Source organism: Bos mutus, chromosome 10 (assembly GCF_027580195.1).
Source record: "Bos mutus isolate GX-2022 chromosome 10, NWIPB_WYAK_1.1, whole genome shotgun sequence".
Lineage (NCBI taxonomy): Eukaryota > Metazoa > Chordata > Mammalia > Artiodactyla > Bovidae > Bos > Bos mutus.
The window spans coordinates 32,699,673-32,725,338 of NC_091626.1; the positions used below are offsets into that span (position 1 = coordinate 32,699,673).

Consider the following 25,666-nt stretch of genomic DNA (forward strand, 5'->3'; position numbering starts at 1 on the left):
AAAAAAAGTAGCTGAAAATTGCACCCACAATTTGGGACAATTATTTCAAACAGCTGTACCTCTGTAGCAGGATGATTTGGGTAAGTTGTTTTAAAAGCACATTATTTTGATAATAGCTTAACTCTTTAAAAAACTGCATACTACCAATTTACTGCACAATCTATGGCACACTACCAATCCTTGTATTCCAAGAAAATAGTTCTGATAGTATCACTTCTCTTCTTGGACTACATAGGTCTGCATTATTTATTATCAAAGGCTTGGTTCACAACAGTGGTCTATATAACAAGATTTTTCTTGTCCTGGTGTATCTTTCCCATAGTACCATTTTGCCTGATGTAATACATGCAAATCAACCATGGGGTGGAGCAGGTCTCCAGGATTAATGACGTTGTCCACAAAGCATTGTCTGCTATTTTCCTTCTCTGTTCTATTCAATTTGTTTCTATTTTATATTGGTTGCATTCTTTTATAATAAATGCTGCAAAACCATCATGGCAACAGTCTCTGGGGAAGATAATTTCTTCATTATTGTTCCCTTCCAGGCATCTAGGTTAAAAGTCCTCAAAGTGAAAGGACTGTTGTTCCATATTCCATACTGTATCTAGTGCACTTAAGATAGTCCAGAATAAAGTGTCTCAAAATGTTTTCAGATACCCCTAATTAGAGCCTTTTAATTACCTGTAGCATCTCCTAGCCATGCCAATTTAGATATTAATATATACTTTTAAATCCACAAATTAGACTAAGGGCAAGAACACTGAAACAGGTCCTCCACATTTTGAAATAAAAATAAAATGTAATGCTAAGCCAAACAGAGACACACCTGGCTCTTTTGAAATATAACACTAGGCATGTGAACGGATGGCTCATATGCTCATATATCTCTGACTGGCAGAATAAGGGCTGCCATGAACCCAGCTATGCCCACATTCTCCCATGCACCAAAACACAGATACCATACAATAACATAGTATGATGCCATATTATGTGTCTTAGCTATTATTTACATCAGGCCTTCATATTTATAGCAAAAGATCCACCCACCTCAACAGCCCACCTGAGAGACTTTGCTAGCTCCAACTGTGGGAAGCACAGGTTTTGCAAATTGATCAAACAAAGCACATCTGTGACTAGGCACACAAGCATGCTGTGGCATGTGGTGAGAACTACTGAAGCAGACATTCAAAATATGCCGGCACATTGAACAGAGCAAGACAGAAAACTTGATCTGAGGCATTCAAGTGAGTTGGACATCCTGATGCCATTGAAGGAACTAGTCACCTCTCTTTAAGTTAGGCAACGACTCCTCTTTGAACTAGAGTTGTTGTTTACATTTTTGCACCCCACACTAAACTGTGAGTCCCTTGTCTTTGCATCCAGAGTGCCTGAATAAGAAAGGCAACAGATTTTATACTGGAAGTAAATTCTAGAGTGGTACTTAGCTAACAGGTTAAGAAGGATTACGGGCTGCATCTACATTTTTCAAGGAGGAATACAAGTTTATTAGTAACTGAGTCTCTACAGTCTCTACCCTGGGCACATAAGGGGAGAGTACTGACACTAGTATCATGTATTTATCAACATGATGGCAATAGCAGATAATGATGCTAAATGATTGGCCTGATGGTTAAGTGAATTTAAGAACAACACAAAGTATCTCTAGGCCAAGAGGCAGATATTATACTAAGGCAGGGTAAGACAATGTTACCACTTACTTCTATCTTATTAACAGTGTTGCCACTAAAGATACCAGGAGATTGATATACAACTAAACAATTTGTTAAGATGTTAACTCTGACCACTGCAAGGACCAATCTTTTGCTACCATATATTTACCGCACTAGCAGCACATGTGTAAGCCTGGGATGAAAATAGCTGGCCAGGAAAAGGGCTCTGTTTCTCTTTGTCTAAAAGTCCAATCACACCCTGTAAAGGCCTGAGCTCCTTATCTCATTCTAGTCTTGTTTCCTGCCAAATCCGGAAACTAACAAATAAATGTTGGCTAATTACTCCCTGGACCAATGTGATCTTTCTGACCATTGTCCTGCTTCAAGTAGAAAGGTGTTTCCAACAACATGCAAGTGTGCCCTGCCAAGGTATGCAGTAGACAGTCTCCTAAAATAGTGAGCCAGTCAATCGAATTTCTGCCTATTCAATATTGTAGAGTTTGAAGAAAAAACAAATGTGCTATGATTCAGTGAAGTTGTTTATGTAAAGTGCTAAGCACGGAGCCTTGCATGCAGTAGGCACTCAACAAATGATAGCTATGATTACAATAACTTTAGTAAATAACAGTGGGACTTAGGTACTATTTCAAAAGCACTTTTATCAAACTGGCAAAGTATTGGGTTAAAAAAATATTCTATAGCTCACCTCATTTTACATAAAAGACTGAGCCTCTAGAGAAAAAGATTTCCCTAATGGCATAAAACTAGTAGAAGCAATTCCCGGATTAGAACCTAGAAAAGTTTTTAGCAGAAATAAAGGTATCATTTAGAGAAATCCTGTTGTACATCTTTTTTGTTTTACTCTCAAAAGCACAGCATCAAATTAGTCACACCACTCAGCTCACAATTAAAAATAAATAAATAAAAATAAAAGACATCAATATATCTCTCTCAAGGAAAGACAAGTCTAATGGAGCAAATTAAGCACAGATATTGAAAAGCTAAACAATGTAATAAATAAGGTAAGCCTTATTGACATATTTAAATTTAACCTCAAAAATAGAGAATATACTCTTTTTAAGCACATATAGACTCAGTCATGAAAACTGGCTTTGTACTATGTCACAAAGAACTCCTCAATAGTAGAAAAAAGTAAAAATCACGAAAATAATATTTAGGTTAGACAATAATGTCAATAAATACCATAATAAAACTAAAAATTGATAACAAAATCAGAAAACAGTCTTTCCCATGTGAATATTTTAAAGTATACTATTAAAGAAGTGTTAGAAAAGGGTAAAGTACAATGTAAACTCAAAGCATTTCCAAAAAATAATGCTAATGGAAACAATACATATCAGAATCTATAAAAAACAAATTCGTGATTAGAAAAAATTTTATAGCTTTCAAATATTTATACAATAAGAATAAATGAATTCTATCTCTAATATGAAAACCTAAAGCAAAGAAAAGCAGAGGAAGAAAATAAAGATAAAAGCAATGAGGTTGAATACAGAGAACCAATACGACCAATAAACAGTCAACACATGCTGATTATTGGAAAATAAAAAATATTTTAATGACAGATCAGTAATGAACCTATTCCAGAAAAAGGGGAAGAAACATAAACATTCAATATAAGAAATCTAAGGGGTTTTAGAAACAAAAACTTACATTGTTATTCGGTGTTCAGTCACAAAGTTGTGTCTGATTCTTTGTGACACCATGGACTGCAGCACGCCAGGCTTCCCTATCCTTCACCATCTCCCTGAGTTTGCTCAAACTCACGTCCATTTCATCCTCTGTTGCCCTCAATCTTTCCCAGCATCAGGGTCTTTTTCCATGAGTTGGCTCTTTACATCAGGTGGCCAAAGTATTAGAGCTTCAGCTTCAGCATCAGTCCTTCCAATGAATATTTAGCGTTGCTTTAAGATTGACTGATTTGCTCTCCTTGCTGTGCACGGGACTCTCAAGAGTCTTCTCCAGCAGCACAGTTCAAAAGCATCAATTCTTCAGTTTTAATGGTCCAATTCTCATACCCATACACAACTATTGAAAAGCCATAGATTTGACTATACAGACCTTTGTCGGCAAAGTGATCTCTGCTTTTCAATATGCTGTCTAGGTTTGTCATAGCTTTTCATTCAAGGATCAAGTCTCTTTTAATTTCATGGCTGTAATCACTGTCCACGGCTGTAATCACTGTCCACGGTTGTAATCACTGATTTTGGAGCCCAAGAAAATAAAATCTGCCACTGTTTCCACTTTTTCCTCTTCTATTTGCCATGAAGTGATGGGACCAGATGCCAAGATCTTAGTTTTTTGAATGTTGAGTTTTAAGAAAGCTTTTTCACTCTCCTCTTTCACCTTCATCAAGAGGCCCTTTCTTTCCTCTTCACTTTCTGCCATTAGAGTGGTATCATCTGTTCAAGCTGGATTTAGAAAAGGCAGAGAAACCAGAGATCAAATTGCCAATATTTGTTGGATCATCGAAAAAGCAAGAGTTCCAGAAAAACATCTACTTCTACTTTATTGACCATGCCAAAGCCTTTGACTGTGTGGATCACAACAAACTGTGGAAAATTCTTGAAGAGATGGGAATACCAGACCACCTGACCTGCTTCTTGAGAAATCTGTATGCAGGTCAGGAAGCAACAGTTAGAACTGGACATGGAACAACAGACTGGTTCCAAATCAGGAAAGGAGTACATCAAGGCTGTCTATTGTCACCCTGCTTATTTAACTCCTATGCAGAGTACATCATGAGAAATGCTGGGCTGGATAAAGCACAAGCTGGAATCAAAATTACCAGAAGAAATATCAATAACCTCAGTCATGCAGATGACACCACCCTTATGGCAGAAAGTGAAGAACTAAAGAGCCTCTTGATGAAAGTGAAAGAGGAGAGTGAAAAAGTTGGCTTAAAACTCAACATTCAGAAAACTAAGATCATAGCATCTGGTCCCATCACTTCATGACAAATAGATGGGGAAACAATGGAAACAGTGACAAACTTTTGTTTTTCTGGGCTCCAAAATCACTGCAGATGGTGACTGCAGCCATGAAATTAAAAGATGCTTGCTCCTTGGAAGAAAAGTTGTAACCAACCTAGACAACATATTAAAAAGCAGAGACATTACTTTGCCAACAAAAGTCCATCTAGTCAAAGCTACGGTTTTTCCAGTAGTCATGTATGGATGTGAGAGTTGGACTATGAAGAAAGCTGAGCGCTGAAGAATTGATGGTTTTGAACTGTGGTGTTGGAGAAGACTCTTGAGAGTCCCTTGGACAGTAAGGAGATCCAACCAGTCCATCCTAAAGGAAATCAGTCCTAAATATTCATTGGAAGGACTGATGCTGAAGCTGAAACTCCAATACTTTGGCCACCTGATGTGAAGGACTGACTTATGTGAAAAGACCCTGATGCTGGGAAAGACTCAAGGCAGGAGGAGAAGGGGACAACAGAGGATGAGATGATTGGATAGCATCACCGACTCAATGGATGTGAGTTTGAGTAAACTCCAGTGTTGGGGGCCAGAGTGAGGTACTCCGCCCATGGCAAAGGTCATGAGGAAGGAGGCTCGACATACGCAAAGGCGGGATCGAGCCTCAGGAGTCCCCCTGGAAATCCTCGAGCGTCTACCCCCATAACCAGAGCCTGCCTACTTTACTACTTTGTGCTCTTACCTACACCTCTGACTTTACGGGGGGCTGTCCCCCACCACCTCTTTCGGAGAAGGAGTTAACCTAGAGCTCCAGTCAATAAAAACTCTTGGGTGTGACAAGAGTGTTTTAACCTACAAACTCCTCTGAAGGTTCTCTAGCCTGCCTGACAGGCCACATGTCATTGCTCACAGCCTCCCAACCGTGAGAGGCACGAGATGCTTTAAACCTTCTAAAAACAGGTTCCTTAGAAAAGTTAGAAAACTATAAGTATAGTGGGCTAATTAGAAATTGTGTTGGTGAAGGGTTTTTCATTTGTTGAGCCAATGTTTATTGCTAAGTCTCCATATCCCCTGCCCTTACACACATTAATGAATATATAGAAGGAATAAGTATTAACCTTTGATATTAATCATGTTAGACCTTAGGCTAAGTAAATTCTTTCCTTAACTAAAACCCACTACACCCTCACCCTGTAGGAATGTAACTTTACTTGGGTGGCGTCTGTTTTGAGAATAATCAGCCCTGGAGAAATAAGTGTCCTGATTGACTGACCGCTGTCACAAGGAGAGGGTCGTAAATTGTCAGCAGGCTGCCCTGGCCAGAAGATGATGTAACACCCCTAAGACCTCTGTATACATTTGTGTGAAGCACCTGACTTTAATAAAAGTCAGGACTGCTGTCCCCACGTGACTTTTGTATAACATCTCAGTGTATAAAAACAGACTCTGGAAAATAAAGAATTGGGATCAGTTTCTCGAAATACTGGTCTCCCCATGTCGCTCTCTCTCTCACTCTGGCTGAGTCTCCATCTGGAGCGCGGAACCCACCATGCTTACTAATTATGCCTGGGCTTCTAAGATCTGACCGGGGAGGCCTCAGTGTCTCCTCTCCTTCGGGAGAACGGAAGGACGCCTGCGGCCTACGTAAGTGGTGCAAACTTCTTGTCTTGAAGTTTTATTGGTCTCCCGCGTAAACCAAGCTACTCAGCCTCTTTTCTCCACTGAATTTTCCTACTGAGCTATCCTTATTCTATTACTCTTTATATCTTTAATTAATATCTAATTGAAGCTATTGTATCCTGATCCTCGCCTATGCCGTCTCTCCTTCGAATACCCTGGATCAGCCGGGGCTGGTCCCCGGCACTCCAGGAGTTTGTGATGGACAGGGAGGCCTGGCATGCTGCAGTCCATGGGGTCACAAAGAGTCAGACATGACTGAGCAACTGAACTGAACTGACAGATCTGCATATTTGAAGTTGTTGATATAACATAATTATTTTCATAGTACTGCAAAAATACATTTGAAAACCTAGATTTAATGCAAATCACAATATGCCAAAATTAATCCCAGTAAAGGTAAAAAGCATACACTAATCAGTTTTATTCTAAAAACTAAAGATATCAAAAAACTACTGACACACAAAAAGTGCCCGGCCCAGATGGTTTCACAAGGAAATTCTAAATCCCCAAAGAGCTGTTATTTAATTGTTACATATAGTGATTCAGAGCATTTTAAAAGAAGAAAATATTCCAAATTGTTTTTACAAAGCCAGCATAACATCAATTCCAAAATAGGCAAATCCTGCACCATTCTCGGAGAAGGCAATGGCACCCCACTCCAGTACTCTTGTCTGGAAAATCCCATGGGCGGAGGAGCCTGGTGGGACATGACAGAGCAACTTCACTTTGACTTTTCACTTTCATGCATTGGAGAAGGAAATGGCAACCCACTCCAGTGTTCTTGCCTGGAGAATCCCAGGGACAGGGGAGCCTGGTGGGCTACCATCTCGGATCACACAGAGTCGGACACGACTGAAGCGACTTAGCAGCAGCACCACCACCATTCTCATGTATGTATATCAATGCAAAGAATTTTAAGTCAGCATCATCAGCAACAGAATACAAAAGCACATTAAAAAAATACTTTATGCAATTCACCAGTTGGTATGTATCCAAATGGGCTGAAAACTTATATCCACACAAAAATCTGCACATAAATGTTTACAGCATCTTTATTCATAATTGCCAAAACATGGAGGCAACTAAGATGTCCTCATAGGTGAATGGATACATAAACTGATACATCCAGACAACGGAATATTATTCAGTGCTAAAAAAGAAACTAATAAGTCAAGAAAAGACACAGAGAAATCTTAAATGTTTATTATTAAGTGAAAGAAGTTAATCTGAAAAGGTTACATACTGTACGACTCCAACTACATGACCTTTTGGAAAAGGCGAAATTATGGAGAAAATAAAAGGATCAGTGGTTTCCAAGGATTGGAGGAGACGGGGGTAAATAGGTGATGTATAAAATTTTAGGGCAGTGAAACTATTGTGTATGATACTATAATAGTGGGTAGATATCATTACACATTTATCCAAACCCATAGAATGTACAAAGCCAAGAATGAACCCTCATGTTAACTATGGACTTTGAGCAACAATGATATGTCAGTGTAGGTCCATTTGATTGTAACAGATGTTCCACTAAGGTGGAGGATGCTGAGAGTGGGGGAGGCTTTGTGTCTGTGGGGCAGGGAGTATATGGGAAATCTCTATTCCTTCCTTTCAATATTGTGTGAACCTGCCGTAAAAAATAAAGTCTGTTAAAAAAATTTTTAAACCCAAACTTTATGACCAAGATGGGTTTATTCTAGGAATATAAAGATTGTTCAATATTAAGAAAGCCATTAATATAATTTATCATATTAATAGATACAAGGAGGAAAATGCTGATTATTTCCACATTTGCTGAAAAGGCTTTTTATACAATTCAACATCTTTTCTTCTGTTTTTAAAAAAGAACTCAATAAAATAGAAATTGATGGATACTCCCTAACATAATAAAATAACAAAATATATCACAGCATGTTACTGGGGAAACATCAGAGGCATTCCTACTAAAGGTCAAGAACAAAACAAAGATGCTCACTGTCTCCACTGTAACTTACTGCTTTAATGGGGATTAGCCAGTGCAATAAGACAATTCAATTAAAGGCATAAAATCTGGAAATAAAGAAGTGAAATTACACTTGCCAATGTTTTTAGAATAAACATATAAGATCCAAGGAATTTAACACAAATGTTAAAGAATTCAGCAATGGTTGCTAAATTTTAAGTTACCATACAAAAAATATTACCCTTCAGACATATCAAAGAGTAAGATAGAAGACAATGTAAAATAAACCTTCTTTACAAAAGCAACAAAATTTAAAATACTAAACAGTGAACAACCAGAAATATGCAAACTTATATGAGAAAAATCTTTAAAATACTCTTGAAATCACAATAGTAATCTTGAACAAATGAAAAGGACCCTGTGTTCTTGGATAAGGCAAATAAAATTAAGATGCTAATTTTCCTTAAAATTAATACATAAATATAAGTCAGTTTCATAATGGTACTAACATGATTTTTTTCTGGAGTTAAGTTGATAAGCAAAGTCAAAAGACAAATGACAGACTGGGAGGATATTACTACTCACATGAAATTAAAGGGCTATTTGCCCTAACATATACAAGTAAAATTATCAAAATCCAATATAAACATGGCCAAGAGACATGAATAGACAATTCACAGAAAAAGATACATAAATGGATCTCAAACACACAAGACAATGTTCAACTTTATAAAAGAAATCTGAATTAAAATTCTACTGTAATATCATTTAGAATCTATTTGGCAAAAATTCAGAAGTTTGATAATGCACTCTCTTCTGTGCACGAATGCTTTCGTGTGCTATTGCTGACAGTACAAAATGGGTCAACCTCATATGGAGAAAAATATGGCAATATCTAGCAAAGCGACATACAATCCCTTTAAGAATTTACCCTGAGGAGTTACCTCCACAAAGACAAAACAACATATGAGCAAGGTTTTCCACAAATAGCAGCACTGTTTGTTCCCCTGCCAGCCGGTTTCTCTTAGGTTTTGTTAGTGAGAGACAGAGATAGGAAGGCAGGAGAAGGGAGAAGGGGCTTGCCTCCTGCTTCCAGTCGCAGTCAGAACGCCTGAGCAGCACAAGAACAGGTGTATCTCCAGCCTCCCACTTCTGTTGCTGCTCACAGCTTCAAAGGCTTGGCACCTTCCTCCCTGAAGTCCCAACACCAGTCTTAGCCCTGACCCTCTAGACGTCTGAGCAGGAGCAGCGCTCAGCATCCAAGGACCAGCTCCATGGCGCCCCCTTGAGGTCGCAGCTGTGGACTCTCTCTGGGGGACTGGGTATAGCCTGTGGGAGCCCCTCCTGCAAGTCCCCAGGTTCTATCCATGCTATCTCTTCCATTTTGTTCCTTAATCCTAGCAGTAATGTCTCCTTTTTACAGCTACTACTTAAGTGAAGGGATATATCTTGCCATGGCTTCCCAGGTGGCTCAGTGGTAAAGAACTTGCCTGCCAAGGCAGGAAACGCAAACAGGTTCAGTTCCCAGACGGGGAAGATCCCCTGGAGAAGGGCATGGCAACCCACTTCAGTATTCTTGCCTGGAAAACTCCATAGGCTGAGGAGCCTGGTGGGCACAGTCCATGGGACCGCAAAGAGTGGGTCCGACTGAGCACACACAGCAGAGCAATGGCATTGAGCACAACTGGCAGAGACACCGTCTAAAACCGGGGCCCCCAGTGACTCCATAAAATGAAACCAGTCTCCAGACTAAAATGTCCACTTTGGGACTTCCCTGGTGGCCCAGTGGTTAAAACTCTGCACTTTCATTGCAGGGGGCGTAGGTTCCATCCCTGATCAGGGAAGGAGCGGGGTGTGGTGGACAAGGCCCACTTTAAAGCTGAAAGAGAAAAGCATCTACATTCTTTAAGCCCTCCATTTTGAGCCCTCTTTTCTATAGTAAGCTTAGCTTTACCCATACTAAGACACTGGATTAAAGATTTAGATGTGGAAAACAAAAATTATAAAACTTTCCAAAGAAAATAGAAAATATCTTTATAACTTCAGGATATGGAGTGATTTCTTAAAGAAGGCATTAAAAAGCACTAACCATAAAGAAAAAGAAAAGCCCACTTTAAAACTAAGAACTGTTCATCAAAAGATACTTTAAAAGGAGTGAAAAGACAAGTTACAGAAAGAAAATATTTTCAGCACATGTCAAAGATCTAGAATTCAGAATATATTTAGAAATTCTACAAAATCAATGAGAAAAAGGGGACAAAGTAACACACTAGTTGAACTGCAACTTTAGGGAGAGACAATCCAAATAATCAATATGAAAAAAAAAGTTCCACCTTATTAATAATGAGAAAAAAATTTTAACAAGACCATAGTCAGGTAATATTTTTAGTCACTGATTGGAAAATTCTTTAAATCAGAAAATACAAGTGCTGATGAGGGCATAAATCAATAGGAACACTTGCCAGTGCAAGTTGTTAAAATCATTTGTGTGTAAGTTGGTAAAAAATTAAAAGTGTAACTTGGAAAAATAATTTTGAAGATCAGTTTCACATTATCCTGTAAAACCGTAAATTTGCAAACTTTCAGAGGATTTCCACTTTCAGGTATATACTATGTATATCTAGAACATGTAAAAAATGTACATGTATGTGACAGGTACAAAAATGCCTCATATAAACATTTCTAGTAGCATTACTTTTTAAATACACTTCACTGTGGATTAGAGTAAAATGCACAGATTTTAAGTGCAGTTCAATGTGTTTAAATGAATGCATATATTTGAGCTACCATTTCCACAATCATAATACAGAACACTTACATAACCCCGGAAAATTCCTCTATATCCCTTGGTAGTCAATCCCTTCCTCCAGGCAACCACTGATCTGACTTCTATCAGCATAGATTACTTTCATCTGTTCTAGAATTCATATAAATGAAATTATACAGCAAACATTCTTTTGTGTTGGCTTCTTTCCCTGAAATAACTGTGTTTGAGATTCATCTGTGTTTTTACATGTATCAGGAGTTCATTCATTTTTATTGCTAATTAATTTTCCATTGCATGAATTCTCACACAATGATGGCCATTGGATTATTTCACTTGGGGTTATTATAGATCAGTCTACTGTAAGTATTCTGTACAAGTCCTTTTGTGGACATATGTTTCCATTCTTCTTGAGAAAATATCTAGGACTGAAACTGCTAGGACATGGAATAGGTATATACTTATTTTAATTATATTTAAAATTGTGAAATTGTTTTTCAAAGAGATTATACCACTTTACACTTCCACAAGCAATATACAAGATTTCCAATTACTTCAGTTGGTGTCATCAATTTTTTTAAATGTTAATCATTCTAATTGGTGGGAAGAGATGTATCTAAAAGATTTTAATATGATTTTCATGATGATTAGTGATATTGAGCATCCTCATTTGCTGATTAGACTTTAACATACATGTGCATGTAAGTATCTTCTTTTGTGAAGTGTCCAAATCTTTTGTCCATTTTAAATTGGATTATTTGTCTTTGTATTGTTGTCAGAGTTCTTTATAAAGCCCATTCATCAAACTTATGTGCTATTTTGCAAATATTTTCTTCCAGTCTGTGAGCTGGTTTTTCATTTTCTTATGGAAAGCCAAAGATTTTATTTTTGTTGTTATTTGAAGTTAAATGATTGCTAAGTGGGTAAAGAATCCACCTGCATTGGAGGAGACACAGGTATAATTCCCTGGGTTGGGAAGATTCCTGGAAAGAGGAAATGGCAACCCACTCTGATAGTCTTCCCTGGAAAATCCCATGAACAGACAGTCCACAAAGAGTCAGACATGACTGAGCGACAAAATACAAGAAACACAAAGAAATGAATTATCAACAAACAGATACCATTCTTACTTTATAAATAAGGAAAATAATGTCCATGATATGTCACTTGCCAGGGCCTCTCATTAGAGTAAGTCTGGAAATGTAGGTTATCTGCTGCTGCTGCAGCTGCTAAGTCGCTTCAGTTGTGTCCGACTCTGTGCGACCACATAGACGGCAGCCCACCAGGCTCCGCCATACCTGGGATTCTCCAGGGAAGAACACTGCAGTGGGTTGCCATTTCTAGTAATTCTCTATTATAAAAGTTATGAGGAACTTCCAAATTTTTTTCCAAAGTTCAGTTCAGTAGCTCAGTCATGTCTGACTCTTTGCGACCCCATGAATTGCAGCATGCCAGGCCTCCCTGTCCATCACCAACACCCGGAGTTCACTCAGACTCACGTCCATCGAGTCGGTGATGCCATCCAGCCATCTCATCCTCTGTCTTCCCCTTCTCCTCCTGCCCCCAATCCCTCCCAGCATCAGAATCTTTTGCAATGAGTCAACTCTTCGCATGAGGTGGCCAAAGTATTGGAGTTTCAGCTTTAGCATCACTCCTTCCAAAGAACAACCAGGACTGATCTCCTTTAGAATGCACTGGTTGGATCTCCTTGCGGTCCAAGGGACTCTCAAGAGTCTTTTCCAACACCACAGTTCAAAAGCATCAATTCTTTGGTACTCAGCTTTCTTCCCAGTCCAACTCTCACATCCATACATGACCACTGGAGAAACCATAGCCTTGACTAGACGGACCTTTGTTGGCAAAGTAATGTCTCTGCTTTTGAATATGCTACCTAGGTTGGTCATAACTTTCCTTCCAAGGAGTAAGCGTCTTTTAATTTCATGGCTGCAGTCAACATCTGCAGTATTTTGGAGCCCAAAAAATTAAAGTCTGACACTGTTTCCACTGTTTCCCCATCTATTTCCCATGAAGTGATGGGACCAGATGCCATGATCTTTGTTTTCTGAATGTTGAGCTTTAAGCCAACTTTTTCACTCTCCTCTTTCACTTTCATCAAGAGGCTTTTTAGTTCCTCTTCACTCTCTGCCATAAGGGTGGTGTCATCTGCATATGTGAGGTTATTGATATTTCTCCCAGCAATCTTGATTCCAGCTTGTGCTTCTTCCAGCCCAGCGTTTCTCATGATGTACTCTGCATATAAGTTAAATAAGCAGGGTGACAATATATAGCCTTGACATACTCCTTTTCCTATTTGGAACCAGTCTGTTGTTCCATGTCCAGTTCTAACTGTTGCTTCCTGACCTGCATATAGGTTTCTCAAGAGGCAGGTCAGGTGCTCTGGTATTCCCATCTCTTTCAGAATATTCCACGGTTTATTGTGATCCACACAGTCAAAGGCTTTGGCATAGTCAGTAAAGCAGAAATAGACGTTTTTCTGGAACTCTCTTGCTTTTTCCATGATCCAGCGGATGTTGGCAATTTGATCTCTGGTTCCTCTGCCTTTTCTAAAACCAGCTTGAACATCAGGAAGTTCACGGTTCATGTATTGCTGAAGCCTGGCTTGGAGAATTTTGAGCATTACTTTACTAGCGTGTGATATGAGTGCAATTGTGCAGTAGTTTGAGTATTCTTTGGCATTGCCTTTCTTTGGGATTGGAATGAAAACTGACCTTTTCCAGTCCTGTGGCCACTGCTGAGTTTTCCAAATTTCCTGGCATAATGAGTGCAGCACTTTCACAGCATCATCTTTCAGGATTTGAAATAGCTCAACTGGAATTCCATCACCTCCACTAGCTTTGTTCATAGTGATGCTTTCTAAAGCCCACTTGACTTCACATTCCAGGATGTCTGGCTCTAGGTCAGTGATCACACCATCATGATTATCTTGGTCAAGAAGATCTTTTTTGTACAGTTCTTCTGTGTATTCTTGCCACCTCTTCTTAATACCTTCTGCTTCTGTTAGGTCCATACCATTTCTGTCCTTTATTGAGCCCATCTTTGCATGAAATGTTCCCTTGGTATCTCTAACTTTCTTGAAGAGATCTCTAGTCTTTCCCATTCTATTGTTTTCCTCTATTTCTTTGCATTGATCACTGTGGAAGCCTTTCTTATCTCTCCTTGCTATTCTTTGGACCTCTGCATTCGGATGCTTATATCTTTCCTTTTCTCCTTTGCTTTTTGCTTCTCTTTTCACAGCTATTTGTAAGGCCTCCCCAGACAGCCATTTTGCTTGTTTTCGTTTCTTTTCCATGGGGATGGTCTTGATCCCTGTCTCCTGTACAATGTCACGAACCTCCGTCCACAGTTCATCAGGCACTCTATCTATCAGATCTAGTCCCTTAAATCTATTTCTCATTTCCACTGTATAATCATAAGGTATTTGATTTAGGTCATACCTGAATGGTCTAGTGGTTTTCCCTACTTTCTTCAATTTAGGTCTGAATTTGGCAATAAGGAGTTCATGGTCTGAGCCACAGTCAGCTCCCAGTGTTCTTTTTGCTGACACTACCGCACAATTGTACTCATCTCACACGCTAGTAAAGTAATGCTCAAAATTCTCCAAGCCAGGCTTCAGCAACACCTGAACCATGAACTTCCAGTTGTTCAAGCTGGTTTTAGAAAAGGCAGAGGAACCAGAAATCAAATTGCCAACATCCGCTGGATCATGGAAAAAGCAAGAGAGTTCCAGAAAAACGTCTATTTCTGCTTTACTGACTATGCCAAAGCCTTTGACTGTGTGGATCACAATAAACCGTGGAATATTCTGAAAGAGATGGGAATACCAGAGCACCTGACCTGCCTCTTGAGAAATCTATATGCAGGTCAGGAAGCAACAGTTAGAACTGGACATGGAACAACAGACTGGTTCCAAATAGGAAAAGGAGTATGTCAAGGCTACATATTGTCACCCTGCTTATTTAACTTATATGCAGAGTACATCATGAGAAACGCTGGGCTAGAAGAAGCACAAGCTGGAATCAAGATTGCTGGGAGAAATATCAATAACCTCACATATGCAGATGACACCACCCTTATGGCAGAGAGTGAAGAGGAACTAAAAAGCCTCTTGATGAAAGTGAAAGAGGAGAGTGAAAAAGTTGGCTTAAAGCTCAACATTCGGAAAACGAAGATCATGGCATCTGGTCCCATCACTTCATGGGAAATAGATGGGGAAACAGTGGAAACAGTGTCAGACTTTATTTTGGGGGCTCTAAATTACTGCAGATGATGACTGCAGCCATGAAATTAAAAGATGCTTACTCCTTGGAAGAAAAGTTATGACCAACCTAGATAGCATATTCAAAAGCAGAGACATTACTTTGCCAACAAAGGTCCGTCTAGTCAAGGTTATGGTTTTTCCAGTGGTCATGTATGGATGTGAGAGTTGGGCTGGGAAGAAAGCTGAGTGCTGAAGAACTGATGCTTTTGAACTGTGGTGTTGGAGAAGACTCTTGAGAGTCCCTTGGACTGCAAGGAGATCCAACCAGTTCATTCTGAAGGAGATCAGCCCTGGGATTTCTTTGGAGGGAATGATGCTGAAGCTGAAACTCCAATACTTTGGCCACCTCATGCAAAGAGTTGACTCACTGCAAAAGATTCTGATGCTGGGAGGGATTGGGGGCAGGAGGAGAAGGAGACGACAGAGGATGAGATGGCTGGATGGCATCACCGACTCGATGGACATGAGTTTGAGTGAACTCCGGGAGTTGGTGATGGACAGGGAGGCCTGGTGTGCTGTGATTCATGGGGTCGCAAAGAGTCAGACACGACTGAGCGGCTGAACTGAACTGAACTGAACTGATAGAGCTTCTCCATCTTTGGCTGCAAAGAATATAATCAATCTGATTTCTGTGTTGACCATCTGGTGATGTCCATGTGTAGAGTCTTCTCTTGTGTTGTTGGAAGAGGATGTTTGCTATGACCAGTGTGTTCTCTTGGCAAAACTCTATTAGCCTTTGCCCTGCTTCATTCCGTATTCCAAGGCCAAATTTGCCTATTACCCCAGGTGTTTCTTGACTTCTTAGTTTTGCATTCCAGTCCCCTATAATGAAAAGGACATCTTTTTTGGGTGTTAGTTCTAAACGGTCCTGTAGGTCTTCATAGAACCGTTCAACTTCAGCTTCTTCAGCGTTACTGGTTGGGGCATAGACTTGGATTACTGTGATATTGAATGGTTTGCCTTGGAAACGAACAGAGATCATTCTGTCATTTTTGAGATTGCATCCAAGTACTGCATTTCAGACTCTTTTGTTGACCATGATGGTCAAACTCTTTTCCAAAGTAGCTGCACTATTTTGCACTTCTGCAACAATGTATAAGGGTTCTAATTTCTCCATATTCTCAACAACACTAATTACTGTCTATCTTTTTAACTTTAACTATTGTAGTGTGTGAAATAGTTAAACTCCTATTTTATTGTGCAGTTCAGTTTTTTTTTTTTTTTTTTGGTAATTGAAAAATGCTTTATTTTAGAGATGCTACCTTTGGAATTTAAAATAAGCAGTATATTCACTAAAGAAATTGCCTTGCAATACAGGTAGTTTAAAAATTTGTAATGTTTTTCATTAAAATTTTTAAAATTTATTTATTTTTAATTGAAGGATAATTGTTTTACAGTACTGTGTTGGCTTTTGCCATACAGCAAAATGAAAAAATATTTTTAAAATCCTAAAAATAATTTTGGAAGGCACAGGGAAGGATGGTAGAGCTGAATTATTATTGCAGTCTCTGATTAGTGGTTTTTCACCCAGTTCAGTCAGGTAAGTTAAGATTTATTAGAATATATGTATGTATATGTATATACATATATCTGAATCACCCTACCGTACACCCCAAACCAACACACCATTGTAAATCAACCATACTTCAATTTAAAATTTTTTTAATTAAAAAACAAAACAAAAGATTTATCAGAGAAATTGTGTTTTAGGAAATCAAGGTGATAAAAATAACATTCAGCATGAGATCATATCATTCAAGAAAGACTGAAAAACTGCTTCTAAAAGTCAAGATATAATCAAATTATATTCATAAGATCCTACTCAGTAACAGAAACACTCAGTGGAATCATCTCAGTAATAATTCTTACTATTTATTCAACACCTATCATTTGCCAGGCACTGTGCTACGTGCTTTACAGTTATGATTTCTAATGCTAAGAACTATGCTTAGGAAGACAGTTAAACTATTTTTTTGAAGAAATGAAGCTTATTAAAGTTTAATGCCCCATCTAAGGTCATACATCTAGTAGATGTGAGAACTGTTGCTTGAATCCAAGTTTTTCTTCCACACCACACAGCACCTACCATATAGAAAATCATCAGAATAAACTGCTCGTATATTTTATCCAAATTTCATTTGTAAAATTCCAGACATGCCCTAGTATTCTGATATGGCAATATCTATCTTTCGTTGTATTAATAAATAAGAAAATCCATTATGTTCTTATATTTGTAAAATAGTATTGTCACAGATAACAATAATAAGCTCCTCTTGTCCTCAGTTCCAACAATTTAGAACTTGTTAATACAAAAAGCCCTCTGATTCAAATATAAAACACAGTATTCTATTTCACAATCACAAAGATCCAAGACTCCATTTTTGAGCCATGTCTGCATGAGAATCCAGCTTGCATTTGTCCATAATCGAGAGAATATTAAATCAAGAAGTCCCTGAACAGGTCACAGTGTTGACAAAATCCAACATGATGCTGGGGTCTACAGACGCAGGAATCAAAGCTAGGCCCATCTACACAGCCCCAGGTCCTCCTGATGGTTTAAAGTCAACATCTCTTCGTGCCAAACGTACTCCCCAATGTCTGCTTGAGGAAATACCACCATAATCATGGTGTCTACTCTCCTGCAGTCTTGTGTAGACTTTGCTGCTACCCCAAAAGTCAAAGGGATGTCTGCCATGGAGTTCCCCATGACTCCCTAGTACTGAGAAGTATTTCCAGTAATTCAACCAAGTCCAGATTTCAGCTCATGGTTCCCAGACAGGAAGGCTTGCTCTGCTTCAGGGACACTTTAGTCTTGGCACAGTGCTAAGTTGATCAGTCATGTCCAACTCTTTGTGACCCTATGGACTATGGACGGTAGCCTGCCAGGGTCCTTTGTACATGTCCTTTCTCCAGGCAAGCTACTGGAGTGGGTTGCCATGCTCTCCTCCAGGGGATCTTCCTCACCCAAGGAATTGAACCCACATCTATGTCTCCTGCATTGGTAGGTAAGTTCTTTACCACTAGCGCCACCTGGGAAGCCCCATTCTTGGCATAGGGTGCAAGGTAATACAGAGCTGATATGTCCAACTGAAACTTGTGGGTCTTAGGGAATTTTCCAAAGTACCTCCCAAGCAAAACCAGCTTGTCACCAGAGATACCCACAACCAACTTCAAGATCATCTCATTTACACAGTACACTGTCCTGTCATTGTGCCGCCTGAAACAATGGGTGCCATAGGACCTGTTGACCAGCAGCTGAAGGTTCTCTCTGACGAATTTTGCTGTCTTCTCAAACATTACATGGGTCTCCTCTTCAGTCAGAGGCCAAATTTTCCTACTGGGTTGGAACCCAGAATCTTCAGGCCTCAGTTGTTGAAATGGAAACTTCACTGTGGTTGTAATTTGCATATTAAGCATCTTTTATGTGCTTTCTTACCATTTGCATGTCTCTTTTGGAGAACTGTCTGTTGAGATACTTAGCTCATTTTAAAAATTAAGGTATTTGTACTTTTATTGTTGAGTTGTATTTTTCAATCATTCTGATACAAGTCCCTAATCTGATACATGATTTGCAAATATTTTCTCTCTGATTCTATGTGTTATCTTTTCTTTTTTTTTTTTTTTTTGATGATTTCCTTTAAAGCACAGAAAGTTTTAATTTTGATGAAGTCTGATTTACCCTTTTTCCTTTTATTGCTGTGTTTTGGGGATCTCATTAAGAAACCAGCATCTAACCTAAATCCAAGAAGATATCAATCTAGGTTTTTTTCTTCCCAGCAAGTTTATAGTTTTAGCTCTTACATTTAGGTCAATAATCAATTTTGAGTTAATTTTCATGTATAGTGTGATACAGGGATCCAGTTTCATTCTTTTACATATGAATATCTGAATGTCACAATACCACTCATTGAAAAAAAAACATGTTTTCCCCACCAGATTTTTTTGGCACCCTTGTTGAAAATCAGTTAACTATAAATAAGAGGTAGTCATTCCTTCCCAAACTTCTGAAATTATATCTAATATCAATTCCTCCATCCTTAAGAATTTCTCTCAGCATTTCTTAATGTGGGCATTATTTATAATTGCAAGACAACTGAAAGGTCCCTAAATGTCCATAGATGAAAGAATGGATTAATGAATTATTTTCTTAGACTATCATCTAGCAGTGAAAAATGAATTTATTGTAACTACATACACAAATATAGAAAACTCTTAGAATAATAAGAACTCTACAAACAACCTGATGTTAAAATGGGTGGAAGAAATGAATAGACATTTTCCCAAAGAGGAAATGCAGATGGCCAATAGGCACATGAAATATGCTCAACGTTGCTAACCATCAGGGAAACGCAAATCAAAACCACAGTGAAACTTCACACCTGTCAGAATCACTACCTTCAAAAAGACCACAAATAACAAATGTTGGCAAGGATGTGGAGAAAAGGGAACCCTCAAACACTGCTAATGGAAATGTAAATCGGTGCAGCCACTGTGAAAAATGGTATGGAGGTTTCTCAAAAAACTAAAAGTAGAGCTACTATATGACTCCAAAATTCTATTCTTGGATCACTTCAGTTCAGTTCAGTCACTCAGTCATGTCCAACTCTTTGCAACCCCAAGGAGAGAAGCACACCAGGCTTCCCTGGCCATCACCAACTCTCAGAGCTTGTTCAAACTCATGTCCATCAAGTTGGTGATGTCATCCAACTATCTCATCCTCTGTCGTCCCCTTCTCCTCCTGCCTTCAATCTTTCCCAGCATCAGGGTCTTTTCAGTGAGTCAGTTCTTCGCATCAGGTGGCCAGAGTATTGGAGAGTATTCAGGACTGATTTCCTTTAGGATGGACTGGTTGGATCTCCTTGCAGTCCAAGGGGCTCTTAAGAGTCTTCTCCAACACCACAGTTGAAAAGCATCACTTCTTCAGTGATGCTTTCTTTATAGTCCAACTCTCACATCCATACATGACTACGGGAAAAACCATAGCCTTGACTAGATGGACCTTTGTTGGCAAAATAATGTCTCTGCTTTTTAATATGCTGTCTAGGTTGATCATAGCTTTTCTTCCAAGGAGCAAGCATTTTTTAATTTCATGGCTGCAGTCATCAGCTGCAGTGATTTTGGAGCCCCCCAAAATAAAGTCTTTCCCTGTTTCCATTGTTTCCCCATCTATTTGCCATGAAGTGATGGGACTGGATGCCATGATTTTTGTTTTTTGAATGCTGAGTTTTAAGCCAACTTTTTCAGTCTCCTCTTTCACTTTCATCAAGAGGCTCTTTAGTTCCTCTTCACTTTCTGCCATAAGGGTGGTGTCATCTGCATATCTGAGGTTATTGATATTTCTCCTGGCAACCTTGATTCCAGCTTGTGTTTCATCCAGCCCAACATTTCGCATGATGTACTCTGCATATAAGTTAAATAATCAGGGTGACAATATACAACTTATACTACATATAAGCTGTGTATACACACACACACACACACACACATATATACATATATATAATTTGAAAAGATTGATGAACTTCAATGTTCATAGAAGCACAATTTACAACTGCCAAGACTTGAAAGCAACCTATAGTGTCCATCAACAGATGAGTAGATAAGAAGATATGAGATACACACATAAACACACAAATACACACAAAATGACATACTACTCAGTCATAAAAATGAGTGAATTTCCATTTGCAGCAACATGGACGGACTTGGAGGATATTATGCCAAGTGAAATAAGCCAGCCAAAGAAAGACAAAAACTATATGATACTACTTATATGTAGAATCTAAAAAATACAACAAACATTAATAAAACAATAACAAATAGAAGCAGACTCACAGATATGGAGAATAAACTAGTGGTTGCCAGTGGAGAGAGGGAAAAAGGGAGGGACAATATAGGGGTAGGAGCATAAGAGGTACAAACTATTATTAATATGTATAAAATAAACTGCAAAGATATATTGTACAACATAGGAAAAATAGTCAATATTTTATAAGTGGAGAATAACCTTTAAAAAATGTGAATCACAGCCTCTTGCCTCCTGAGATGACTCACGCCCTCTCTGTGAAGTCTCTTTCTCTCAGGGCCACCTTTTGAGATGAAACCCATTCTGTCTATGGAATGTGTTGTTGTTGTTTAGTGGCTAAGTCGTGTCCAACTCTTTTGTGACCCCATGGACGACAGCCTGCCAGGCTCCTCTGTCCATGGGGTTTTCCAAGCAAGAGTACTAGAGTGGGTTGCCATTTCCTTCTTCAGGGGATCTTCCTGACCCAGTGATAGAACCTGAGTTTCCTGCTTGGCAAGAGGATTCTTTACGAAAGAGCCACCTGAGAAGCCCTATGGAATATGTACCTCTCTAAATAAAACCACTTCTTACCCATCACTTTGTCTCTCACTGAATTCTTTCCACAAGACTAAAAACCTGAGCATCTGTTAAGTCCTGACACCAGGAATTAAGGCACCCCACCCAGGTGGAGGAGGGAATGATGATGTAGACCCTCCAGACTTCAACCAACTCAAGCTTGGACTCTGTTTACTTTTGCCCCAATTCTAAGCTGAATTCTCCTCTGCTCAACACCCCTCATGAATTTGCACATACCCTTAGTTTAAGACTCACCCAGTTTTGCAGTTCTGGGAGACGTTTTGAGAAATGATCCCTGGTGTTCTCTTTACTTGTTGCAAGTAATAAATCCTTCCTTCAACCCATACCCCGCCTAAAAAATTGTGAATCACTATATTGTACACCTGTATCATATAATACTGTACATCAACTATACTTCAATAAGAAAAAAAAGGAAAAAGAATTCTGACTTTTATTTAGTGTAAGATGACAATTCATTGTAGTGCTTTGAGCAGAGGAATAATATTATATGACTCACATTGTAACTGGATTTTTCTGGGTGCTTTGTTGAGGTAGAATGTGGAGGGTGGAAAGTAAGAACAGAAGCTGGCAGATCCACTGCGCAGGCTACTGCAATAATTTATGTAATAGATGATGATGTCTTGGACTAAGATTGTGGTAGTGGGAATGACAAGAAGTGGTAGAACTCTGGATATATTATGAAGGTACAAGCAACAAAATTTGAGGGGTATTGGTGAAGGATAGGAATCAAGTAGGTATTAGGATGAAAGGAAAATGAGCTAACTTTAAAATATTTTTTAAAATAATGACACAGTGGGTGTGATGATACTGCAAAAATGGTGAGGCATAGAAAGTGAAAGGAATCAGTAACACTGATGCTTTTAGTCTGAACAAACGGAAGAATAAAGTCTTATGTTATTGTCTGAACTTTTGTGTTTCAAGTTTTTATAATATGCAAATGTTGAGAATAAATAACTTTTAATAAAAAGATCATAAATATGAATTAAAATGGTAATTAGAATATTTAGAGATTTTGAAAGTGAGAATAATAAGAAATGAGATACTAGAAAACACTGATAGGAATATCTCAGTAGGAGTATCTCAAAGTTAAACATGTACTTTAAAACTTTTCTATAAAATTTTGTATTACAATTATTATGTATGCATGTTCATGGTATTTTTGTCTATTAAAACTTCTTTACTGATGCATGTTCAGCATGTAGAAAGATGGCAGGCATATAATATGTATTCAAGAGTCAGAATAAATGAACAAAGAGCCTTATTTTTCCTCTAGGTCCAGTTTTTTCCTTTACCTATTATTTAAATTCCACAAGTTCTGAGTTTGACTTTCACCATTCTATATGATAAGAATTAAGAGACAGTGATTTATGTGTCATTATTATCAGAGTAAACTTCAGTTATAACTAAACCAATCTAAAGAATTTTAAAAAAAAAAATCCACAGATGATTTTTCTGAAAAGAACTTTTTAATCTGTGAAACTAATCAGCATGTTAAACTAAAATTCAGAAGAGTTTCTTAAATATTCTTCGTTATGCACATCTTGGAATGTGTCTATTTACTAGAGATTACAAAAACATAAGACTACCTTTTGAGATAGAAGAGAAAGTAACTTATGTTCTGTAGGGCAAGATTCTGTGTTGGTACACTTATCATTCTTACTAGGTGATAACTAAGCTGACTCCAAGAACGCTGTGGTTATTCAAGTGTGGTTAGCATGCCACTGGGGGTTTATGTGATTATTTTAGTTGATGATACACAGACAGGCTATTAAAAAAAAATCAACAATTCCATGGATAATAATGTTTTGGACTAGGTTAAAGTAGGCATTACAATGAAAGGAATATGAGTCAACTTCAAATTATTTTAAAAATAACAGCCCAGTTGGTATGATGACACTGTGAAAATTGTGATGATAGTAAATGAAAGACTGAAGTTTTATAAACATTAAGTTAAAGGCATAAGGAAGAGTACCAAGCACATTGTATACCATTAACAAGGAGTTATTACTTTGATGAGGTTTGGAAAGGTAATTGAGACACTGGACAGATACAGCTTCTAAATGATCTATGGACAATGGTTCAAGGACAGAGAATAAACAGATGCTATTAAAGAAAAGGTTCTGGCACTTAGCTGGGACTTTATCATAAACAAAGAGAGGTGATACTGCTGTCAATCAGCGGTCAGCTCTTTGAGTGTCGGTCTGTTATATGTCTGTCTTCACATATCTTATCTATTTGAGAAAGAAGAGTACATGAAGACTGTGATTATATCTGTGTAGTCTACCTCCTTTCATATTGGTAGAACAAAATATGTATGTGGATATTTAAATATTTTAATACTAATGAAAGAGCATTTTATGACATATGAATGGATTCAGAGAAAAATTTTTCTTAACAATATGCAAAAAAACTTATCATAACTACATGGTTCAGTGAATTTTCACACACTAAATGAACCCATAAAGCATCATTTTCCCTTTGTTTTTAAACTAGCTGCATTGCCTAAACTTATTTGTTCACTTTTACCTAAACGAAATAAAACAATCTACTCATTGGGATTTCATGCCAAGTCGTATCTTCAGACTGTCATAATTGTTAGTGCTTTTAATGTTTAAAGTCTACATGTGAACTTTTTACTGTCTCAACATAGGTTGGGAGCGGGAGTGGAATTACCATTAAAGCCTTATCTCTGGAGTGCCATATAGAATTCAATTAACATTTATTTTAAACAGCTTAAATTCCAACAGCAACAGGCCTTGTTACCTTTATTTTCTCTCCTTTTGTTCAATCAGAAGTTCAAATAGATACAATATGTGCATTATTATTAACCAATGAGATTTTCCTGCTTTGGTGTATTTTCAGTTCAGTTAGGTTCAGTTCAGTCGCTCAGTCGTGTCCGACTCTTCGTGACCCCATGAATCGCAGCACGCCAGGCCTCCCTGTCCATCACCAACTCCTGGAGTTCACTGAGACTCACGTCCATCGAGTCAGTGATGCCATCCAGCCATCTCATCCTCTGTCGTCCCCTTCTCCTCCTGCCCTCAATCCCTCCCAGCATCAGAGACTTTTCCAATGAGTCAACTCTTTGCATGAGGTGGCCAAAATACTGGAATTTCAGCTTCAGCATCATTCCCTCCAAAGAAATCCCAGGGCTGATCTCCTTCAGAATGGACTGGTTGGATCTCCTTGCAGTCCAAAGGACTCTCAAGAGTCTTCTCCAACACCACAGTTCAAAAGCATCAATTCTTCGGTGCTCAGCTTTCTTCACAGTCCAACTTTCACATCCATACATGACCACTGGAAAAACCATAGCCTTGACTAGATGGACCTTTGTTGGCAAAGTAATGTCTCTGCTTTTTAATATGCTATCTAGGTTGGTCATAACTTTCTTTCCAAGGAGTAAGCTAAACACTAACTTATTAATAATTATGGTTTTCTTCTGGCCATTTCTTTTCTGCAATAATAAATACTGTAAAACAGAGATGGAGAATACACCACATCTGACACTCTTCTTGTGGTAATTGTGTTCTCAACTTCTTAACTGCAATCTAAAATAATTTTTCCTTGGTGGATTATTATGACTTTTGGATTCAGAAGAGAACTTTCCGAACTTCAAGGATTAGACAAATTACAAAGTTAGGAATATGGTTAGCATTTTAATTAAAATTTCCAGTTAATTTGATGAGCAATTGCCTATTTTGAATTTCACTGCATAATATAATGAAAACAGAATACATATTTGGACCAATTAAAAAATTACTATTAATCTTTCTCTGAACTATTTTTCTTGTTTCCTGAATTTTTTCTTTTTGTTCTTTTTTCTAAATCTACCTCCATTGTAGTCTTCTCCTATACTGAGTCCTTATAGCTTAAAATTTTTCTCCTCTTTCTTGGTGTGTGTGTGTGTGTGTGTGTGTGTGTCTCCTTTGTTCTGAATCTTTGGTCTGTTTTGTTCATCTGGTAATTTTTATGCTTTCTCTCTGTCTCTCTTTGCCTCTCTTTCT

The 25,666-nt window shown here is 38.2% G+C and overlaps 1 protein-coding gene across 1 annotated transcript; it reads right to left on the reverse strand.

Annotated features, from left to right (window-relative positions):
• Positions 1–17,798: 17,798 nt before the first annotated feature.
• On the reverse strand, positions 17,799–18,697 carry LOC102277210 (60S ribosome subunit biogenesis protein NIP7 homolog). Its single transcript, XM_005898257.2, has 2 exons — positions 18,324–18,697; positions 17,799–17,955 (listed from the first exon to the last, which is right to left on the reverse strand). The coding sequence occupies exons 1-2, from the start codon at positions 18,695–18,697 to the stop codon at positions 17,799–17,801; spliced, it is 531 nt and encodes a 176-aa protein (XP_005898319.2).
• Positions 18,698–25,666: the final 6,969 nt, after the last annotated feature.

Bases quoted from the DNA above. Each gene is read 5' to 3' on its own strand.
- LOC102277210 (XM_005898257.2), bottom strand. From the start codon at position 18,697: ATGCTTAATATGCAAATTACAACCACAGTGAAGTTTCCATTTCAACAA. The intron at 17,956-18,323 runs TGGGGCTTCCCA...CATCCCTTTGAC, and splicing joins CTTGCACCCTATGCCAAGAA to TTTTGGGGTAGCAGCAAAGT.